Source organism: Sturnus vulgaris, chromosome Z, assembly GCF_052056855.1.
Source record: "Sturnus vulgaris isolate bStuVul1 chromosome Z, bStuVul1.hap1, whole genome shotgun sequence".
NCBI classification, from domain to species: domain Eukaryota; kingdom Metazoa; phylum Chordata; class Aves; order Passeriformes; family Sturnidae; genus Sturnus; species Sturnus vulgaris.
In genome coordinates this window covers 33,330,287-33,349,170 of record NC_142283.1, presented here as the reverse complement: position 1 = coordinate 33,349,170, position 18,884 = coordinate 33,330,287, and the positions used below count along the sequence as shown (strand labels likewise).

The 18,884-nt window shown below is 43.5% G+C and overlaps 1 protein-coding gene across 1 annotated transcript in view; it reads right to left on the bottom strand.

Annotated features, from left to right (window-relative positions):
• The window catches only part of ELP1 (elongator acetyltransferase complex subunit 1), a 36,060-nt gene that overhangs the window by 9,335 nt on the left and 7,841 nt on the right, over window positions 1-18,884 (bottom strand). The window contains exons 9-32 of the mRNA XM_014888144.2: window positions 17,644-17,734; window positions 16,405-16,635; window positions 15,974-16,144; window positions 15,373-15,472; window positions 14,569-14,751; window positions 13,645-13,751; window positions 13,049-13,152; window positions 12,250-12,303; window positions 12,046-12,151; window positions 11,254-11,369; window positions 10,441-10,514; window positions 9,782-9,860; window positions 9,432-9,511; window positions 8,402-8,542; window positions 7,220-7,305; window positions 6,025-6,173; window positions 5,092-5,215; window positions 4,575-4,672; window positions 3,233-3,434; window positions 2,228-2,289; window positions 1,606-1,668; window positions 1,426-1,486; window positions 719-832; window positions 35-146 (exon numbers count right to left, since the gene is read on the bottom strand). Coding sequence (XP_014743630.2) covers window positions 35-146; window positions 719-832; window positions 1,426-1,486; window positions 1,606-1,668; window positions 2,228-2,289; window positions 3,233-3,434; window positions 4,575-4,672; window positions 5,092-5,215; window positions 6,025-6,173; window positions 7,220-7,305; window positions 8,402-8,542; window positions 9,432-9,511; window positions 9,782-9,860; window positions 10,441-10,514; window positions 11,254-11,369; window positions 12,046-12,151; window positions 12,250-12,303; window positions 13,049-13,152; window positions 13,645-13,751; window positions 14,569-14,751; window positions 15,373-15,472; window positions 15,974-16,144; window positions 16,405-16,635; window positions 17,644-17,734 — 2,708 coding nt within the window. The remainder of the gene's footprint in view (window positions 1-34; window positions 147-718; window positions 833-1,425; window positions 1,487-1,605; window positions 1,669-2,227; window positions 2,290-3,232; window positions 3,435-4,574; window positions 4,673-5,091; window positions 5,216-6,024; window positions 6,174-7,219; window positions 7,306-8,401; window positions 8,543-9,431; window positions 9,512-9,781; window positions 9,861-10,440; window positions 10,515-11,253; window positions 11,370-12,045; window positions 12,152-12,249; window positions 12,304-13,048; window positions 13,153-13,644; window positions 13,752-14,568; window positions 14,752-15,372; window positions 15,473-15,973; window positions 16,145-16,404; window positions 16,636-17,643; window positions 17,735-18,884) is intronic.

Below are 18,884 nucleotides of genomic sequence, written 5' to 3'. Positions count from 1 at the left end.
ACGGTCACTATCTGATTTCAAGGCAGATACCTACGCTGATATTCTTGAATTGCTGTGTGAGTATCTGCTGTTCATGTCACTGGCTGTCACAACACTGCTGGTTTCAGAGAAAAGCTCCAATTCTGGACAATTTGGCATTTCATAATCTGCAAAACATAGTAACAACTGTCACAGTATGGAAAGAGGTCAGAATTATTTCAAGCTTTCTGATTGATCTGTGCAGCTTGCTGGGCAGATTCATTCTACCTGCTAGTGTTCTGGAGCCTAACGGTTCTCCCACTGAGTCAGCACACAAGAAGGAACAGTAATTGTGAGAACAACACTGCTCCTCTGCCCTGGCGGGGATCATGATATTGAACAGCACAATCAGAGGGATGACAATATTAGCGCAGCAGGTACTTGGCACAAAGGACATGCTGAGCACTGTCTTGCCCAGCCAAGATGGTACTGTGGAGACAATGCTGTCTCATTTTGAAGAGCTTTCAGGTACATTTTCATTGCATGAACGCTGTGACCCAAGGAAGAGCTGAAACTACAGAGTAACCATACTCCAATTATGGAGCGAGGAGGGGTTGAGAAGGGTGCTGTTTTAGTGCTGTAGATCTCATTGGAGCTGAGAAGAGCACAGCTCCATCAGAGTAAACAGAAATCACAAAAAAACCCATGATCACACATAGTTACTTATGCAGGAGAAAGTCATATGCACTTCAATACTAACCCTGCAAGTTCTCACAGGCCTTTTCCTTCAGCTCTCGCACCACTTGCAGGCGACTCTTATGGCGAAGAAATGCTGTTTTCTGGGAATCTAGGAAGATCAGCTGACTTTTCTGAGCTGATCATTTAGAAAATCAAAACAAACATTTGTGCAAGAGAAACAGAAAAGCATTTTTTTACACAAGCACAGTCCTTCAACAAAGATTGTGGTTTTTCAGGAAAAAAATCCCTCAACTCATACAAGCATGAAAAGGAAGAACAAGGAATAGTAACAAAACATTCTTTTTGTGTGGAGGGAAGAATAAAGCTATCAAATAATTTTTATTTTCAAAAACTACTCATCAAAGCTTACAGGACAGATAGCCATTTTCCTGGTCCATAGCTCTGCTACCATATACACTCTGGAACAAGGACTGTCCTGCTTGTTCATGGACATGCAGACACAGACCCTTTTGCAGCTTTTGACTATGAGATCTGGAAAAGCTCCAAAGGAGCCTGACTAAGCTAAAAGGATCCCATGACACTGCAGGGCTTCAGGATGCACTGAGGACAGCCAAGTGCAGCTAACTGAGCAGCATCAATTTGGTGGAAGCAAAGTATACTTCCATACATCTTCCAGTACAGGAATGTTGTGACTTCCTACAGACCTAGCAAAGATCTTCTTTAGCCTTTATAGCGTAGAGAAATCTTAAGATTCTTGAACAGACTCACCTTCCAAAATAGCAGGTTTCAAGTTGGTCTCCAAGATATCCAGTCTACCATACTTGTGAATCTGGATCAGGGAAAGAAGAGAAGGTATCATTTAAGGATCTAACCCAGATCACATCCCTCTGTTTTGCACTCTAAAAAGATGTATTTCCACTTCTGTTCTTGTGGTTTGAAATGTCTTACCAGTCTCAAAGCCTCTTCCCAAAGAGCCCCTTCTAAGAGCAGGAGAACAGCCTCTTCATAGTCCTAGAAGGAAAGAGCAACCATGGGCTGCTGCTGATAGCAATACATGTTCAGGCAGAAGCTAGTTAGTAATACATGTTCAGGTAGAAGCTATTTAGATGGGTATTTCTATGCAGCAGTATCACAGTCAAGAGAGGAAAACACTACTATGCCAGCTACTTTGAGGTGCTGACACAAAAACCCAAACAAGCAAACAAAACTCACAAACCAACTCAGCAAAACTATATTACTTCTCCCACACTAAGGGGCAATCTCTCTGGAACTCTGTCTTCCTTATTCCAGCCCTTATGTTTCAGCTCTCTGAGACAAAAGCTTTTCATACTAAAGCATGGGCAGCTTCAGAAGTGAAAAAACTCAGGGACACAGCATTTATCCCCACCCTGCTCACTGCATCACCCAGGCCTGCTCTGCCCTCCCCAAGGGGGCCCACGGCACAGACTGTTTTGCTGTCAGCATGCATGGAGTCACATGTGGAGCAGGAGAACAGAAGAAACACGGATAGTGTATGTGACGACAGTTACTGGGCGTTACTGGGACACAAGCAGGAGGGTGATTAAATTACCTGAGTGTACTGCTCCAGGAGTATGGCTGCCTCTGCATACTTCCTCTGTTCAACTAGTTTTCCTACAAGAAAAAGTGGAGTTTCAGCTTTTCAGAAACAGCTGAGTATCATGCCAGAAAATGAAAAAGTAGAGGAAAATCCCACTCACAGAGACACTTTCTATCTGTTCATACATGTACTCAGTTGCTAAATTACAGCTGTAATTTAAAAAGGGCACCATAAAAAAGCATTAAAGGCATGAAGGATTTAAATCACATTAAGTGACAGAAAAAGCAAATACTGGAGTATCCAGGTCTGAAGACTAGATTCCCAGAAGCCATATTCCCTCTGTCTTAAGTGACCCTTTGTAAGCTCTGCCTCTGAGTAAGGCTGAATTCAGGACAATGCTCCATTCTCTTGCTGAAATACACACCAAATCCACAACACACCTCATGTCTGACACGTGTTAGTGAGCACAAATTCTGTGACCAACTACCTTCTTTTCCTTCGGAGAACACACAGATTTATTTATTAGCTGGTCCTAGCTGCTAACTGGCTTGAAGGAGAAAACAAGATGCAGCTCAAAATTATCCAACAGACTTTAAGGTTGGTGAATAGGCACAGCACTTGCACTAGTTAATATCCAGAGGCCTCAGTAACATCAGACACTTCAGCACCTGTCCATTCCCTGAGGTTAACTAATGAGGCAATTTGGAAGAGCAGTCTGGCAACCAGCTGCAAGGAAACAAAGCAAGAAGCAGTAAGTACTGGGCAGCCAAGGCCACAGTTTGCTTGGCAGTTCCTGGGTTGCCTACCAATTCAGCTTCAACATCTTTTGGTTCCTTTGAGAAGCAAAGGTCATGTGCAAATGCACAGACTCTTGGGGAAACATGGGATCTTTGTTCTCATTTAAGAAAAGCACTCCTGAATACTGAGGTTTTCATTGAATTTTAGGAAAAATCGAAATGAACCATAAACAACAGCAGCCACTTCTGCTCTGCACATTTTCATCTCTTCAAGGCCTACCTGCCATGCTCCGTGCCAGGCTGGACAGCTTATCCTTTGTGTAACCAAGCCGTGATGCCATGCACAGGGCTTGCTGCCAGCTGCCACTGCTCTGAAAAGCATCAAGTGCTTTTGCAAAGATGCCAGCACGAGCAAATATCAGTGCAGCCTGTTCATACAGCTGCTTCTGCATCAAGTACTCCCCATATGCATCACTGATATCCTGAAAGAAAGGGACAAAAAAAGGGGAAAAAAAAAGGTTAGTAAGGTCAGTAGCAGTCCTCCATTAGTAAAAATTAAGTGCCCATAACAAAAGATTCTTACGCAGCTTCTCCAAGGAGTTTCTAGGCATGAAGTTTCTACCCCATTTCAAACTACATCAAGCCAAGGGCGGATGATCAGCACATGGACACACTTCACAGAGCTACAGCAAGTGACACGGGGAGGCACTTGACTCTTCAAACCAAATGCTGGGTAAACTAGATACTGCAGGAAATCAGACCTCTTCTCCCCACTCATATGAGCAGTTTTTGTTAGAATGCCCCTCTGAACCAACCTACTTTAGGAAACAAACACTGGCACAAGGGAATATGCAAGCCCTGTAACCCTATAGGCACAGGCTACTCAAAGCTCACTATCTCAAGAAGGGGTAAGTGGATTTGACTGGAAGGATACAGGGGGAATAATCAAACACTTCCTATGCGTCATTCAGAAACAGAAGTCTCTCGTGGTTAAAGACTCCTTTCTGCTTTCACTGTGTTGCAAATAGACCAATTTTCTCCATTTCCCCTCTCACTCAACTCCTCTTTGTACAAAGGCTTATGTGCTGTGTATTTACAGTATCTATATTAGATTATATTAAATGCATTTACATTTTATCTCAGTCTTGAACAAGCTAAAGTTCTTCACTAACACTGAAACCAGTAAGGGATACTATACACTAGGAAACAGCACATCTCAAAGTGTCCAAGTTCCACAGCACTTTTCCGAATAGTTTAAAGATAATTCATTGTCCCCACACAATCTGCAAGCCACATAGAGACCAAAATAGGGAGAAGTCTTCCTGAGGTTATGGGAGTTATTCAGCAAGATAGTGCAGCAGAAGAAACAGGTGCTCTCTCTGAGTCATAGGATCGAAGGAATAACAACCATCGATGACCAGGCCCCAGAAGGTTAGTGCTGAGAGTCATTCCAGCTATCTCAGAAGAGGATCTCAGACAACACTGGAATACCAATGACCTACGAACTTGAACACAAGGAGCTGCAGTTTCATTCCTGCCCTCATGCAAGGTGCTGAGGAGATACAAACACATGCATAAGGGAATATAAAGCTTTGACATTGCATTGTCAGAAGCTTACGCACCTTGTACTCCTGAGTGCTAGACGGGTACAGCTTCAAGGCCTCAGAATACAGATTTTGATCTTTCACCAAGTTCAAAAATTCAGGGAAGTGTTCAGGACCTGCAGAAATAATCTAATTTTTGTAAAAATAAAAGAGAAAGTACATGGCCCTCCTGGCTCCCAGACAGTCTGGGTTCACAACATGAAGAAGCAACTAGAGGTGCCTGGGTGGAAGACCACCATCCTACACTGTAAAATCAAGGCGTTCGCTTCCTTGAGGTTTTGCCAGAGAAATTAACCAGGCACAATTCACTTGAACAGTAATAACACAAGACTTCATCTGCTTCATGACCACAGAGGAGTAAACATTTCTTTCTTCCCACACCAAGCTACAGTACAAAAAGCAAGTAGCAGAAGTTCACCACGCATTACCAGATGGGAAGACGATCTTGTGCAATCCTTCTTTCTTTAGCTATTTCCCCCAAAGGCTCTCCAAAATGGAAATGTTACACTGCAGAAATCCTCCTTAGGACACCTACCACATTTGCTGAGGTGGCCAAGAGCTTTTGCGTATCTCTTCAAGTGTCTGTCTATTGTGTATCGCTGATAATTGGTTTCCATTTTCCGGAGGGTATTTAAGAAGGGCAAGTATTCTTTCGGGTCCTGCAAAGAACAATAAAAACTGCAGTTGAGCTAATCTGCTAAAATCCTTATTTGTTCCCATCTTCACCAACAGACAGTCCCATATTTGAAAATATATGATAACACACTAAAAATGGCTTTTTTCACCCCCAAATGTAGGCCATCTTAAAAAATCAATTTGTGCATATACTCTCGCCAGAAATTGCTAACTTGAATTACCAGGCTCCCACACGGACTTCAGCAGTATCTAAAGGCTGGTAACATTTAAATTTCAAGCCCATGTGTCACAGCTAATGTTGTTTTCTATTATCTATGATTACGTATAAATTTGCAGGCATAAAGCTGATCAATTTCCCCACTTCAAGGGTGTTCTAAGTAATGGGTAGCAGAATTTGCTGTAACATTAGGTAACTGACGATGCAGAAGGGTATTTCAGTTCAGAGATTTCACATTAAACCCACATGAAGACACATGCTGTTATCATGGGAACCACTAAATAAGCAAGAATCAAGAATACAGAACTGAGAATGGAAGGCATGCAGACACAAAACTTCAGATACCAATCCCTCCCTTACTCAGAGGTACTTTGCCCTTCTGCTCTAGAACAGCACAAATAAATTTCCCAAGTTGCGCTCAAGAAGTACCAAAGGATGCAGAGACACGACACTTTCCCCACATCATCCCAAGTACACACAGGGCTTCTGAGTAACTGGAATCCTGCCTGGTTAGAGAGCCATTACTAAGAAAACATGCAGGCTGATCTACAGACTACAAAGAACCTCTGAGAAAGTAGAAAAAGAAGTTCCTTAACTGGAACTACAAGCCAAGACCTTTTGAGACTTTTCCGCCACCATGACGACTAAATCAAAGTCATACGTCCCCAAGGAATAATCATACAATTCATTGACATCCACAAGGAAAAGCAGGTACTTTAGTGCTTCTTCTGCACTCACAGCTTGGGCATGTGGTGTAATGCTTTCTGCAACGAGATAAAGCAGCATATGACCTGTTACATCACCAGCAGTGGAACCCTGCTGTGAGGAAAGGATGCATCATCAAGCACAACTTGACATCAGAGAGGGACCATCAGACTAACAGCTTGTTCTATCCTGCAGAAGGGTTACTTTGCCTGTACTGGGCAACTTCAATTCCAAGCATAGCGCTGAGCATGCAACTGTGATGAGCTCAAACCACCAGCCCAGAATAAAGGCAAAATTTGATAGTTTGAGATACCAGAATCCAGAACACGAACTTCTTATTCCATGTTGGGAGAACTAGAGTTTCAACTGTGAAGTGAAAACAGGTCCAACTCCGGGGTATCTGCCAGCAAAAAGATGAGCTGAGGGCATGTACAGCAGCCTATCTTAACTGATATGCTACTGTACCTAAACACACAGCTGGTTTCAAGTACATTTCTGGTTTTTGGATTGCTCCATAAACAGTCACCTTAAAATAATTTTCTGGGTGAACCATGCTAATAATCAAAGTGTTGAGGAACACATTCAGTGCAGTATCTCAGGGTGCAACTGCACTGGGAGCTGCAGGTTGAGCTCTGGGCGGTGAGAGCTCCAGTGTGAACTGCCAACTGCATAACAAAGGGGACAGAGACCTGTGAGACACAGCAGGAGCTGAGATCTCCAGATTTTTGCAGAGATAGACCGTGAAGGGATAAAAATTCTCACAGGCCCAGGGGTTCCCTTCTCAGAGGAACCACCTGGAGCTGATATTTTATTACTTAGCTATTGCACTGAGACTAAATTATATTAAGGATCAGGATGTCTGAGACTCTGCTATGGGAAACCTGAGGTTGAGCTGGTAAGGAATCCTGCTCTGTGAGTGTGAGAGGTGTAGCTGTGGGGGGTGGTCCCAGCTCAGGTGGTGCAAATGTGACTGCCAGCGTGGCTTCTGGGTGGTCAGATGGAGAAGTTTCCTCCTTAACAGTTTTGGTTGGACAGTGAAGTTTCCTTAACACAAAGCTCCTGCAAACCAGCCATTTTCAAAACTTCTGAGTTCCTGATACAAAACCTCGAAGATCGTGAACCTTCTGGAGAGCAATTTCCAGTTCTGGAGGACTTTTCTTTACGTGTGCTGTCAGTATTGATAGGCAGTATCTGAAAAGAAGAGAAGTAGTGAATGAAAAAGTGAGGGGGCAGAAACACAGCTTACTCCTTTTTTAGCACAGTTTGTGCAAGTTCTAGTCTATGTCATAGTAAAAAACATAAAAATGAAACTGCTCAGGCACTTTGATCCTCCTAGAGGAAGGCAGCAAACACGGGAAAAGAACATAATATACCAGAAAGGTTCTTCTCAGCAGGTCTTCCCATACATGTCACAAAGCTGGAGGTGTGTTTTGAGTAGAATGGGCTTCCTCACCATGCCAGCCAGCATGATGAAGAGGACACATCTCTCTCTGAAAGTTCAGATAGTTGGATACAGTTTTCCAAATGAAATCTGGCACGAAAACAGCCTTTTTTTAACAAAAGGAAAGCTTTCTAGGGTGTTATTTATACTTTCATACATTTCACATTTACTATTTCAAAATAGCTTTCCTTGTCAAGCAGATTATTTATTATTATTTTCTGAAACAGTTTGCTGTAAAGTGTATAAATTCTCAGGGCTCAGCAGCTACCCACCACCTGTCGCTCCTCTCTCCACTGTTTAACACCAAGCTACTAATAGTTTAGCACATTTCACAGGACACGGTTATTATCCTATTTTCCCAGCTTTTATCTTTGTCTGGTGCTGATTCATCCAAGGAGGATCGTTACCAAAAAGGTAATCAATTAGGAACATGGAGCTGATCATTTACAAAGTAATTCGGTGTCAAATGGAACAGCTGATATCTTTCCGAAGAGTGAGCTGCTTCAAACAGTCAGCAACTCACCAAGACGACAATCTTGCTTAAGTCTCCTTTCCCACACAGACCCATCCTAAATTGGTGTATCTCCTAAACCTTTATAAGCATCCTGCCTCTATTATTTTAATTCTGGTAAAATGTTGGTATGCTATCTGTGGAATTAGACATTTCCAGGACAGCATCCTTAACAGAAGAAAGGCATGGTATAGTTAATCTTTTGGAGCACAAGCTCACTTCAGAGAACCTAGGGCCAAACAAGGACAAGATGTCAAGAACAGCTTTGCTTCCTGCTAATAACCTACTAGAAATCTCTCTAATGGTTCCTTCACCTACAATAAAAAAATGCTCACTTTTGAGGGTCAATGTGTTCCATGGCAACTCTCATCATGTCACATATGAGGTTTACTTTTTTCTGATCAGGATGCTGGTGTGGCTGGTTGTTAATGCTACCATTTGGAGATGGGTACATACTCTTCGTGAAATCTTCTTCTCTGGATAAAAACAGGTAATGTGAATAAGAGCACTGTCCACCACGTAGCCCAGAACAAAGACAGTAAGATTAAGGGACTCAAATGCATGCAGAAAATAACTACTCATTAACTGCAACACTAACAGGAAGCTCTCCAAAAATCTCTGTCAGTCCAAACTGATTATCAGCCAAGGGAGGCATTTAAAAAAATCCCTAAAACTGGTCAAACAACTACTTCAGTACCAAAAAAAAAAATCAGAAGGCAAGATTTACAAGATACAGCTGTCTTCTGCTAAATCCACTATGGATTTATTCACTGAACAATTCAGAAAAATAAGCCATTTGGTATTATTTCTGGTCTGCTCAAAACTGAAAAATCAAACCAAACACCTAAGTGATAGAACCAGCTACTAGACAATTACTGACTTCAGCAAGCTTGAGAAGTCCTCGAACTACCATCACCATAAAGCCTCATCACCAAGCCCTTAGGAAAATAGTCAGGGGACTTGGTTTGAGGATCCAAGCTAGTATCTTGGCCTCAACTAGATATGAACTGCCATATTTAGTCCCTCCCCTCCCATCCTCTTTATGAGTCCTCCCATGTACTCCCCTCTTTATGAAGGAACAAAACTTTCTATGCTCTCATTTACAGCTCCACAGCAACCCAGCAGAGAAGTCAAAGCACTCTGATAATGCACCAATTACTTGCTGCAAAAATCTAATGGCTGCCTGCAAACTGGAATTCCCAATAAGACACACTCTCCCTGAAACTACTGAGCCTACTCAAACATTTATGACTCAACAATCCAGATTTGATTCCTTGCACCCACACGAAGAGTTGCCAGTATTTTGACAAAATAATGTACCACCACTGATTACCCGCATGCCTCCATTTGCAGACTTATACTTACTTCAGTTCGGTGAAAAACAAATTGATATAGTTCACAGAATCTATTTGCCTGATAAAGGTTTCTGTGTTTTCCAGAAAAACCTGAAACGAACAAGAGTATTACCACTGTTATTCTGAACACTAAGAACATATATATCAAGTACAAGAATAAATTCAGAGATCTTATCTGAAAGTACAGGATGAAGGAAATGCTAAATCGGATCTATCTGTATGATGATGTTGCAGTGCAGAACAGCCATCACTGCTGAAAGCAGGAATGACAGCACCACCTACACTTTTGAGCACACTGTTCGGTGGATGCCAGGGCAGGTTAGTATGGCAAACAATACAAAGAGAACTGGGCAGACTTGCCTTGGGATTGTGATCGTAGAGAAGATTGAGGTTGATTCGCAGCTTCCTCATACACTGAAAAGCTTCCCTGAACATAAGCCTGGAGGAATGAGTCAAGCGAGACAGTTTACATAGTGGATAAGATGCAAATAAAGGCAACTGACTAGAGCTAGCACAGAACCAGTGGGAAGAGAACAGCTTACACAATAAGCTGTGTAGACAGTCTTCTAGAAAAATGTGCAAGGTCAATACTGTTCATTGCTGACCCTTGCAGTGGGACACACCAGCTTGCAAGGTTAATGAAGCAATACAGAACTTAGATTATTTCTCCATTAAAAGAAAGTGTTACATTTTGTATCAATTTCCCTTTCAGAAAATTTCAATGTAAATTAATTCAGTAAAAAATGGAAAACAGGCAGCTTAATCCTAAAGTAACTGAGATGCCTGGAGAATGGACCAGATGATTTCTCTCACCTATGAAATAAGCCCTTCAGTGGTGAAGTGAGAAGTACCTGGCACAGCTGAAAGCTAGACTTCTACATGGTCACCCTAGAAACAGTTTTGTTCCCTCTAACAAGGGCAATTCCTCTGAGTTATGCCTCCTCCTCTTTTCCAGGTCAGTCAGCCTCTAACAGCTCAGACCAGGGGAGGAAAGATAACAACACACCAGTGCCATTTACCTGTCTAGCCACTTCCGAATCTGGGCAAGCACCAGAGCACGATGGTGAATAGTCTCCAGATTTCCTCTTGGCATCTATAACACAAGATCCACACAATTACTTACTTGTAGTTACTCTGCCTACCTTGTGGAAAAGTGAGAACTGGCCAATGTTTTAGACTTGTCTGTGACTTGAAAGTGCATGGGCCTGTTTGCTCACTTCAGAGGACATGCAATTTCAACAACTGAAAAATACCTGAACATTCTCTCAGTTCAGAAACACTCCTACCTCAGAAGGCTGAACTCTACCAAACCAGGCATGACCCAGAGCAATCTGATCAAGTTTTCATGTTAGCCCAGATCTGAGGAGGATGTTGGGCTCCAAACTTCCAAAAGTGCCTCTCAAATTACATCCTCCTCCATTCTGTGAATCTCTGGCAGTTCTGAAGAGTGAGTTCGGCAAAAAACTAAGTGCCATTGCTAATGGAGGGCTGCTAGCAAGTACTAGGAAGTGAGTCTTGAGATTCATGATGAGAGGCCACAATACGTAGCACTACACTACTTCAGTCATTAGGACCTTGAATAGCCCTTCCCAGTTCTGCATATACCTATCTGCCTGTACTGAACCTAACTCCCAAAGGCATGCTCAAAATCCCTCTGCATCCAGCTGGGCAGCTGGATTTCTGGGAGATGTGTGAGGTGCTGTGCTGCGGCACTGCTGGGCACCAGCTTTGTAGCGCTGCACATCCTGTTTGCAGGTTGGCCAGGTGGCCACAGTGACAGGCCTCTGCATACCCTGACAACACATGTCAGCAGACGTGGACAGAGCACTGACCTGCAGCACCACCTTTGTGTCCTGAGGAACAACGGTGACAATACGGGAACCTCGCTCCACCTTGCGCAGGGTCTCACTGCTGGGTGCAGCAGCACTGCTCAGGCTAACCTGGAGGGCTGAAGACAACATTTATCAGCACACATGGCACACGCAGCACAGTGCCTCGTTAAGGACCTCCTATGCTGTAGGCAAGGTTGTACTGGATCAACCATGCCACCAGTACAGCAGTGATCTTCAACAATTCCTGACAGGATGAGAACTTGCTGAGTGCTAATGACTGCTGTACCTGTACACAAAGCAGAGGTGTGTCCTCTGCACAACAGGATGACAAAGCTCAACAAATCAGGTGAGAGTAGCACTGAAGGATGTAAAAGGATCCTTTTGCTGTTGTCCTGCCTTTACCAAACTCATGATACTTCTCACAGCCAGACACCACCAGAAATTCTTTCTACAGTGATCCCCTCTCTACCACACATCCTCAAACAGCACACAGACTTCTTTTGGACATGGAGGGAAGGGAGAGAATGCAGAGTTAGGCAGTTGTAAACAGTGTAAAGAGTCAACTACAACACAAATTCTCTTCCCTATGAAAAGCATGTGATATATATAGTCAGTTTCCTGAGCCCCTTGCTCTCTGGTAGATTTCTGAAAGCAACTCTCTTACTCTCATCTCTTAAACACTTCCTTTGAGGAACCCAAATACAACACGCTTGGATGTGAAAAATGGAGGCATCTTGTGTTTCCAAGACAAATGCTACAAGCCAGCAGCAGGTAGCCAGTGCTGATATTTACCCTTCACTGATAAGTTCTTCAAGGAGAAGCACTGACAGGTGTGCGAGTTGGTTGTCACCAACAAAAACTCATTGTATGTTGCGAATGATGTGATGTTAGAAGCAACCTGTAAAAAAAATGAAGTTTATCACAGTTTAGACCAGAACACGGAAGCTGCCTTTGGCAGGGAAAATGGGTCTGAAATGAGGGGCAAGAACTTTGTACCTCAATATCATTAACAAAAAACCGGCAACGATCTGTGAGGCCCAGGATAACCTCCTGTAATTAAAATAATAACAACTATGAGCTATCAGCATCAAAACCTCCAGTCTTTCACAACATTGACAAGCAGTGGATTGAACTACCTTACAATTAGGTAACGAGTACCTCATGTGAGTACTTAGGGAAGCCAGACAGCAAGTCATCCAATCTCTCTTCCAGGAGGACTTAAACTTGAACATCTTTTAAACACTGCTGTTGAAAACCCAGCTTGGCCTACCCTGTAACTGCACAGTAGCAAAATGGAAGCACAAGCGATGCTAGAAATCTAGCTGCTTTTCTATTCAGCAGAACTTGGCGTGGGATACCAGAGGAAAAGCACTACTACAGAGCTGAGCAAAGTAGTTTCCTTTAGCTGGACGTACACTGAAGGAAGGAAACCCCTGAAATAACAGCAAAACAGCTAGTCATTTTTTAAGCTATTGTAACTATCAAGAAACCATCTCCAACACGAAAAACCAGCAGCAGGACATCTGCAGTAACTCAGTGCAGCTATATTTGCTAACAGGTTAAGTTCAGATAAAACAAAGCAAAACAGTCCTTTTAAGAAGAGTGTGGTAGTAACTGCTAGAAATTTCCAATCTGAATTTTCTTACTCTTCAGTGAAATTATCCACTGTATTCATAGAATGGTGTGAAGAACATAACGAACCAGAATCACTGGGCCCTGGGCAGAAGACTATGGTGTACTTTTGGCACAGGGAACAACTGAGTAGGGAATTTAATCTGCTCACAGTCTTACTTACTTCACTACTGATCCTCGTGATGGAAGTCTGCACACAGCAGTAGGGGAACTGAACAGCAGAACTACTGCTACTCCGCCAGGGCTCAAGGACTGGAGTAGAATCCTCTAAGGAGCAAAGGAGATCTAATTGTTTTCCAGCCAATCAAAAATTCATAGATTAAAACCATATGATACGAATCTTAAGAAAACCAGAACTAGGAATACGCTACTCTATCTGACAGAGGGGCAGTATGCTGGCACAGAAGTCCAGGACACAGCAGACAAAAAGGTGGTAACTTCCAGGGGGTCAGTATTACCTTTACTCCACTGTGAAATGAGAGAGAAAATCTAAGGATGTGGCAGTATGTCAGCACTGACCATTGCCTGTGTGCATATTCGTGTTAACATATGCATGTGTGTATATATATAAAGTTACTTTTAGTTGAATTCTGACACAAATCACTAATTTCAGCCCATTTCTGGGAGCAGAGGAAATATAAAAGCAGCACCAACTACTCAGCAAGAAGTCACTCATGTCCCTGAAAGTCAAATCATCTCATTAAACCTTTTAAGAAATATGTAACAACTACACCTAAGATCAGGAAGGGCCCAGCTTACCCCACAGGTATTTTAAGATCCGTCTATCAGTCAGCTGCAGAGCTACAGTTTTGGTAACTGGACTGCAGTACAGGCTGATCACTTCTCCATCTACAGGCACTGACAACCTGATGTAAGACAGAGACAACACAGAACATCAGTTATTGTAAATACACTCAAGAGCAGATACCTTGCTCCTGCTTTTCTTGTAGCCAGATGAAAAGATGCACATATCCAGCATGGACATACTTTAGCCATGTAAGAATCTTCTGCAGTCTTCCCACATTTAAGTCAGCTGACAGAGGCACCACAGAGCATCAGCTACTCCAGCCAACAGGCATCTGCCTAACTGTGCTGGTCACTCTCTGCACTGCAGCACTCTGCAAACACACCCGTCTTTTTCTGTCCTACAGTTCACAAGCAGATCATTCTGTCTTTGCTGGGTGAGTGCTGCAAAAAGCAACTCTCCTGATCTCTTTGGAAACCGTATTTCTGTACCCCAGGTGACCTTCTTTTGTGTCTAGTTTTAGCTCACAAAGACTAGCAGGTTAGGAGGAGGAGAAGGAGGAAGAGGACAGCAATTTTGATGTCTGCTGGTCTCCTTCTGGACCTTGATAATGGTGGGCAAAGGGTAGAATGGAGGAATTCAGTGTCACGTGCTATCCTCTCTCCCCAAGGGCCTTAAATTCCAAGGAACAGAGCTATCCTGTACTGATACGTGCATGTTTAGTATGCATCCTGGCCAGCTGGATGTAGGCATTGGAATAACAGGCAAGTGCTGACCAGCAGGCAGCTTCATGAACTATTTGGTTCTCCCACCAGAAGAGAGCCAAATTCCTTAACCCATGGCGTCCAGGTTGCAGGTCTAATAAGAGACTTAATTTCTTCTGGGCACTGTCCAGAAGTATTCTCAGACTTCAGCCACAACTGACAGATCTCTAGTACCGTAAATTCAGGAACTCTTCTTCTGCTCCAGCCACGTGAGGCACTGCAGTCAGATGGTGAAGGACAGACTGAGCAGCATGCTGACCTTGACCAACAACCAGGAAGCTGCCATCTGGCAGCCAGGTGAGAAATCGGAGCCCCAGAGGATTCATCACTTCATTGCTGCTGCTGCTCACATCGACTCTGTTACAAAGTAAGAGAGGTTGGCACACAAATAGAACCTGATTTCAGTAGGCCATCTCACTAGAGAGGTAGAGGACTTCCTGAGCACAGCCTGGCTGTTCAAATACACAGCATGGCTGTGAGGGTTCCAGTGCAGAAACACAGATACCTAAAGCATGCATCCTGCCACACAGGCTGAGCTGGAGAAAAAGGATGAGACCTAGGAAGCTCCATCTGTTTTCCCTAGGTAGTACTGCTTCCATGCCAACTCTAGGAACAAACAGAGAGCATGGTGGGATTTTTAACCTCATCACTGTCTCTGCCATGCAAGCAGTTCTGCTGTCTATGTGTTGTGATCATGGGCCTGGGCACTGCATGATCATTCCTTTGTGCACCAGGCACAGAAAGGCACAGGAAAGGATATCTCACTGCTGTCACTAACAGTCACTGGTTCCGCTAGGTTGAGATCTCAGTAAAAGGCATTTCTCAGCACTAGTTGCAGACAGTGTCAACAAAATGAAACCATGTTATCTGACAGCCTCTTAAAAGTCTTGAGAAAAGTGGTCAGAGCTGTGACATCCAAAGCACCCAGTCAGGTACAGCCCTTTTCTCCCCTCTACAGCTGTAGTAGTTCTATATTACCTGTAGGTTTTATCGAGGTATGGTGTTTCCACAGCTGTTTTAAAGCCATTTTGTCCCACAGCTCCAAACTTGACAGAAGGGTCATTCACTGTACTCTGCCCTAGCAAACACAAAGCACAACAATACAGAGTTTAGAGATCTACCCAAAAGAGGCCCTTCCATCTTCAATCTTAACAAAAAGTAGATGCTACATGAAAGTATTAAAAAAGTCAGAAAATGCCATCCCTACTTGTACAGCCAAAATGAAATTCTCATTAACACTCACTTTGAGGAAGTCAGTTACCTTCCAACACTGCAGTAAAAAACAGCTGTTTCCCCACAGCACACTGTATATAGAACTCCTTTGGGAAGTGCTGGGTGCCCCAGACAGATTCTCAGACACCTTCCAGTGACAGTACGCATCATGTCATCAGAGAAGCTTATGCAACATACTATGTGCTGCACTCAAGTTGAAACCAGGCAGGGGAATATTATCAGCACAATTACATAGTCAAGTGCCAAATACCATCTTCTCACAAAGTTAATGCACCTTACAAGTCTTCCAAGGTACTGCTCTCAGGAACATAGGGTTTCTTTTAAGGAAGTTGCAACATGCTCTCACCGTATCTGTACAGAGAGATCCTGTTATCAGCATCCAGGACAGCCATGTCCCCGCTATGTTTGGGATCTGTGTGAAATGCAACCTGATTAACTGCCTGTTGGAGCTGGAGCTCATAGGTACACATGGGTGGAGGAATGACAGCATGCTGGAAGGCTGTGACAAGTACTTTATCTGGAAGAAAACAGAAGAAAATCCAAGATGCACCCAAGTCCCAATGTTAGTGAAACTCTTTCTGGATTCATTATTGGAAGCAGAAATAATGTTACAAGAAAATGGTTGCGCTCTTAGTGGTTATCTTCATTGAGCTGTCCTGTCTATCAATTACACAGACCCCTCCCTAAAAACTTTGTAGAAAGAACTAAAAGAACTGAATATAAAAGGATACCCCACCTTTTCTGACCCTAGAGCTGGAAAACTGTTCCACTGCTTACCTCCATCTATAACAGCCACATTTGCCATATGTTGACTATTCTCCCCCAGACCATGGTCTGTAGTCCAATGCCAATCATAGAAGAGGTAATGCCAACCCTGGCAGAGTATATGTAGTCTATACAAGTTCTCTCGGTCCCATAGCAGTGACACCAACTGATTTTCCTCCAGGCTACCAAAGTGTAGACTTTGCTTCAGGTACCAGTGATAGTTCCCTGTGGTCCACAGCTGAACTGTAGAAAAACAAATAGTTACCATAGACTAATATTTGAGACTCAGATCAAACTGTCCCTCCTAACCATCACTGCCCTTCTAGGGGTGGGTTAAGTGCAATTAAAACAACAGTTCTAGTCTTCCACGAGCTGTGTCATATAATACACAGCACAAAAAACCACTTGTTTTGTGCAAAAGTCAATCTTAAATTCACTGAGCTATCCTTGTGAGATGGTACCCTTGTTTAATAAAGGGCTCAGACCTTTAGTATATCTTTTGTATCACTTCCAGTTACAGCAGTCTGGAAGATGCTTTGAACTCAGGCTGAACTACCAGTTCTTCCTCACCAGCTGTGCTGGTTTAGGCTAGGCAGTTAATTTTTTTCACTGTGTCAAGTATGGGACAGTGTCTTGGATTTGTGCTGAACACAGGGTGGCTAAGTGATGTTTTCGTTATTGTTGAGCAGGGCTTACAGAGAGGCAAGGTCTCTTCTGCTCTTTGTACTGCCAAGCTGGCAAAGAAGTTGGGGATGTATAGGAGGTCAGGAGGGGACACAGCCAGGACAAGTGACTCCAGCTGACTAAAGGAATACTTCAGACCATATGACATTATATTCATATATAAAGTGAGAGGAAGAAGAAGGGCGATATTTGGAATGATGGCATTTTTCTTCCCAAGCAACCACTACATATGATGGAGCCCTACTGTCCTGGAGATGGCTGAACACCTGTCTGTCCATGGGAAGCAGTGCATGAATACCTTGCTTTGCTTTTTATGGAGTATGTGGCTTTTGCTTTTTCATAGTAAACTGTTATTATCTCAACCCACAACTTTTCCAGCTTTTACCCTCCTAATTCTCTCCCCGATCTTGCTACTGGGGAAGTGGGCAAGAGTGGGGCTTGGCTACTGGCTGCAGTTAAACTTTGACACCAGCACAGCAGTCTCAAAGCCATGGGTAAGCCTTCAGTGTCAAGTACCCACTGCTAGTAACATTTGCAGGCAAGTGTTAAGAGCCACAGTGCTCTCACCATAAGTGTTTGGGTTGGAGTTTTCCACCTTCAGGTCTTCCAGCCATATAGCCAGGATTGTAGAATCTGCATTCCAAAGCATTTCATTAACCTGCAGAAACAAACATGTCTCTTACTGATATTCCAACTCCCAGAAAGTTTACAAGAACAGGAGGTGGTCCAACAACAAAAGGTGCATCAGTTAATATAGAGTGCTCATGTATCTCAAAGCTCCTGACAAGGCATCCTGAGAAGATGTCTTGGGGTGACTGTATGATGCCTATATCCCCAAATCGTCTGCTCTGTTGGTGTTGAATATTAAATTCTGCAACTTTAAGACTGGTTCCAGGAGTGAAGGGGGGGAAAGATGAAGTGCAGAGTTTGTTATCAGAGACTGCACTGGCTCCCCCGCATTCCTGCTCACAGACTGTGTTGTCTGTGGTGGACAGCAGCAGAGAGCTCTCCTTTGCTCTTGCTTAGGTTTTTCTGCCTAACTGAGACAGAGAAGCTCCCTGGATTGTTTTTTTCCTTTTTTCTTTTTTCCTGGAACTGTTTGAACCTGCTCTGGACTGAAAACCCAGAAGAGCACCGGGACCTCACACCTGTGTCTCACCAGGCCTGGCCTGGGGCATTTCCCAGCGCTGGAGGGACTGAGGACAGACTGAGTGGGCCGGGCAGCCCAAGGAAAGAACTCTTCTAAATCTGTCATCTCTTCGGAACGGTGAGAAGTTTTGCTGTTTGGTATTCTTCAGTTTTGTGCTGAGAGGTGTGTAGCCTGTTGAATAAACAGTTTTTCTTTTTTCTGCTTCTCACCGAGGAAATTTTTTCCCCGAGCCGACTGGGGGAGGGACTGCTTGGATCTTTTTTTTCCTAGAGGGACCTCATTCAGAGGTTTCCTCCCAAATTTGCCCTAAACCAGGACAGAAGACCACAGATGAAGAGGCCACAAAAATGACAGCAGCTTTGCTTGACACTGAGGAAGCATCTGCCAAAAGACCTGGCAGCATCCAAGCACAGAAGCTGAAGTAACGTTCCAGCAATAGCTTCTCACTTATTTGGGATAATGTGAGCATAAAACCTCAGTCTTGCAAGGGCTGACATGCTGAAAAGTACTTTAGAATAATTTGCCTAGTATAAAGTATATAGAGCCCAGAAGTACCCCAGGGCTACAATCATCCTTCACTACATGTCTTTGTGCTACGGGCTTTCAGAAGGCATTACATCTTCTCCACTGGCTTCTTCACTGTTGTCTTTTCAGGTCA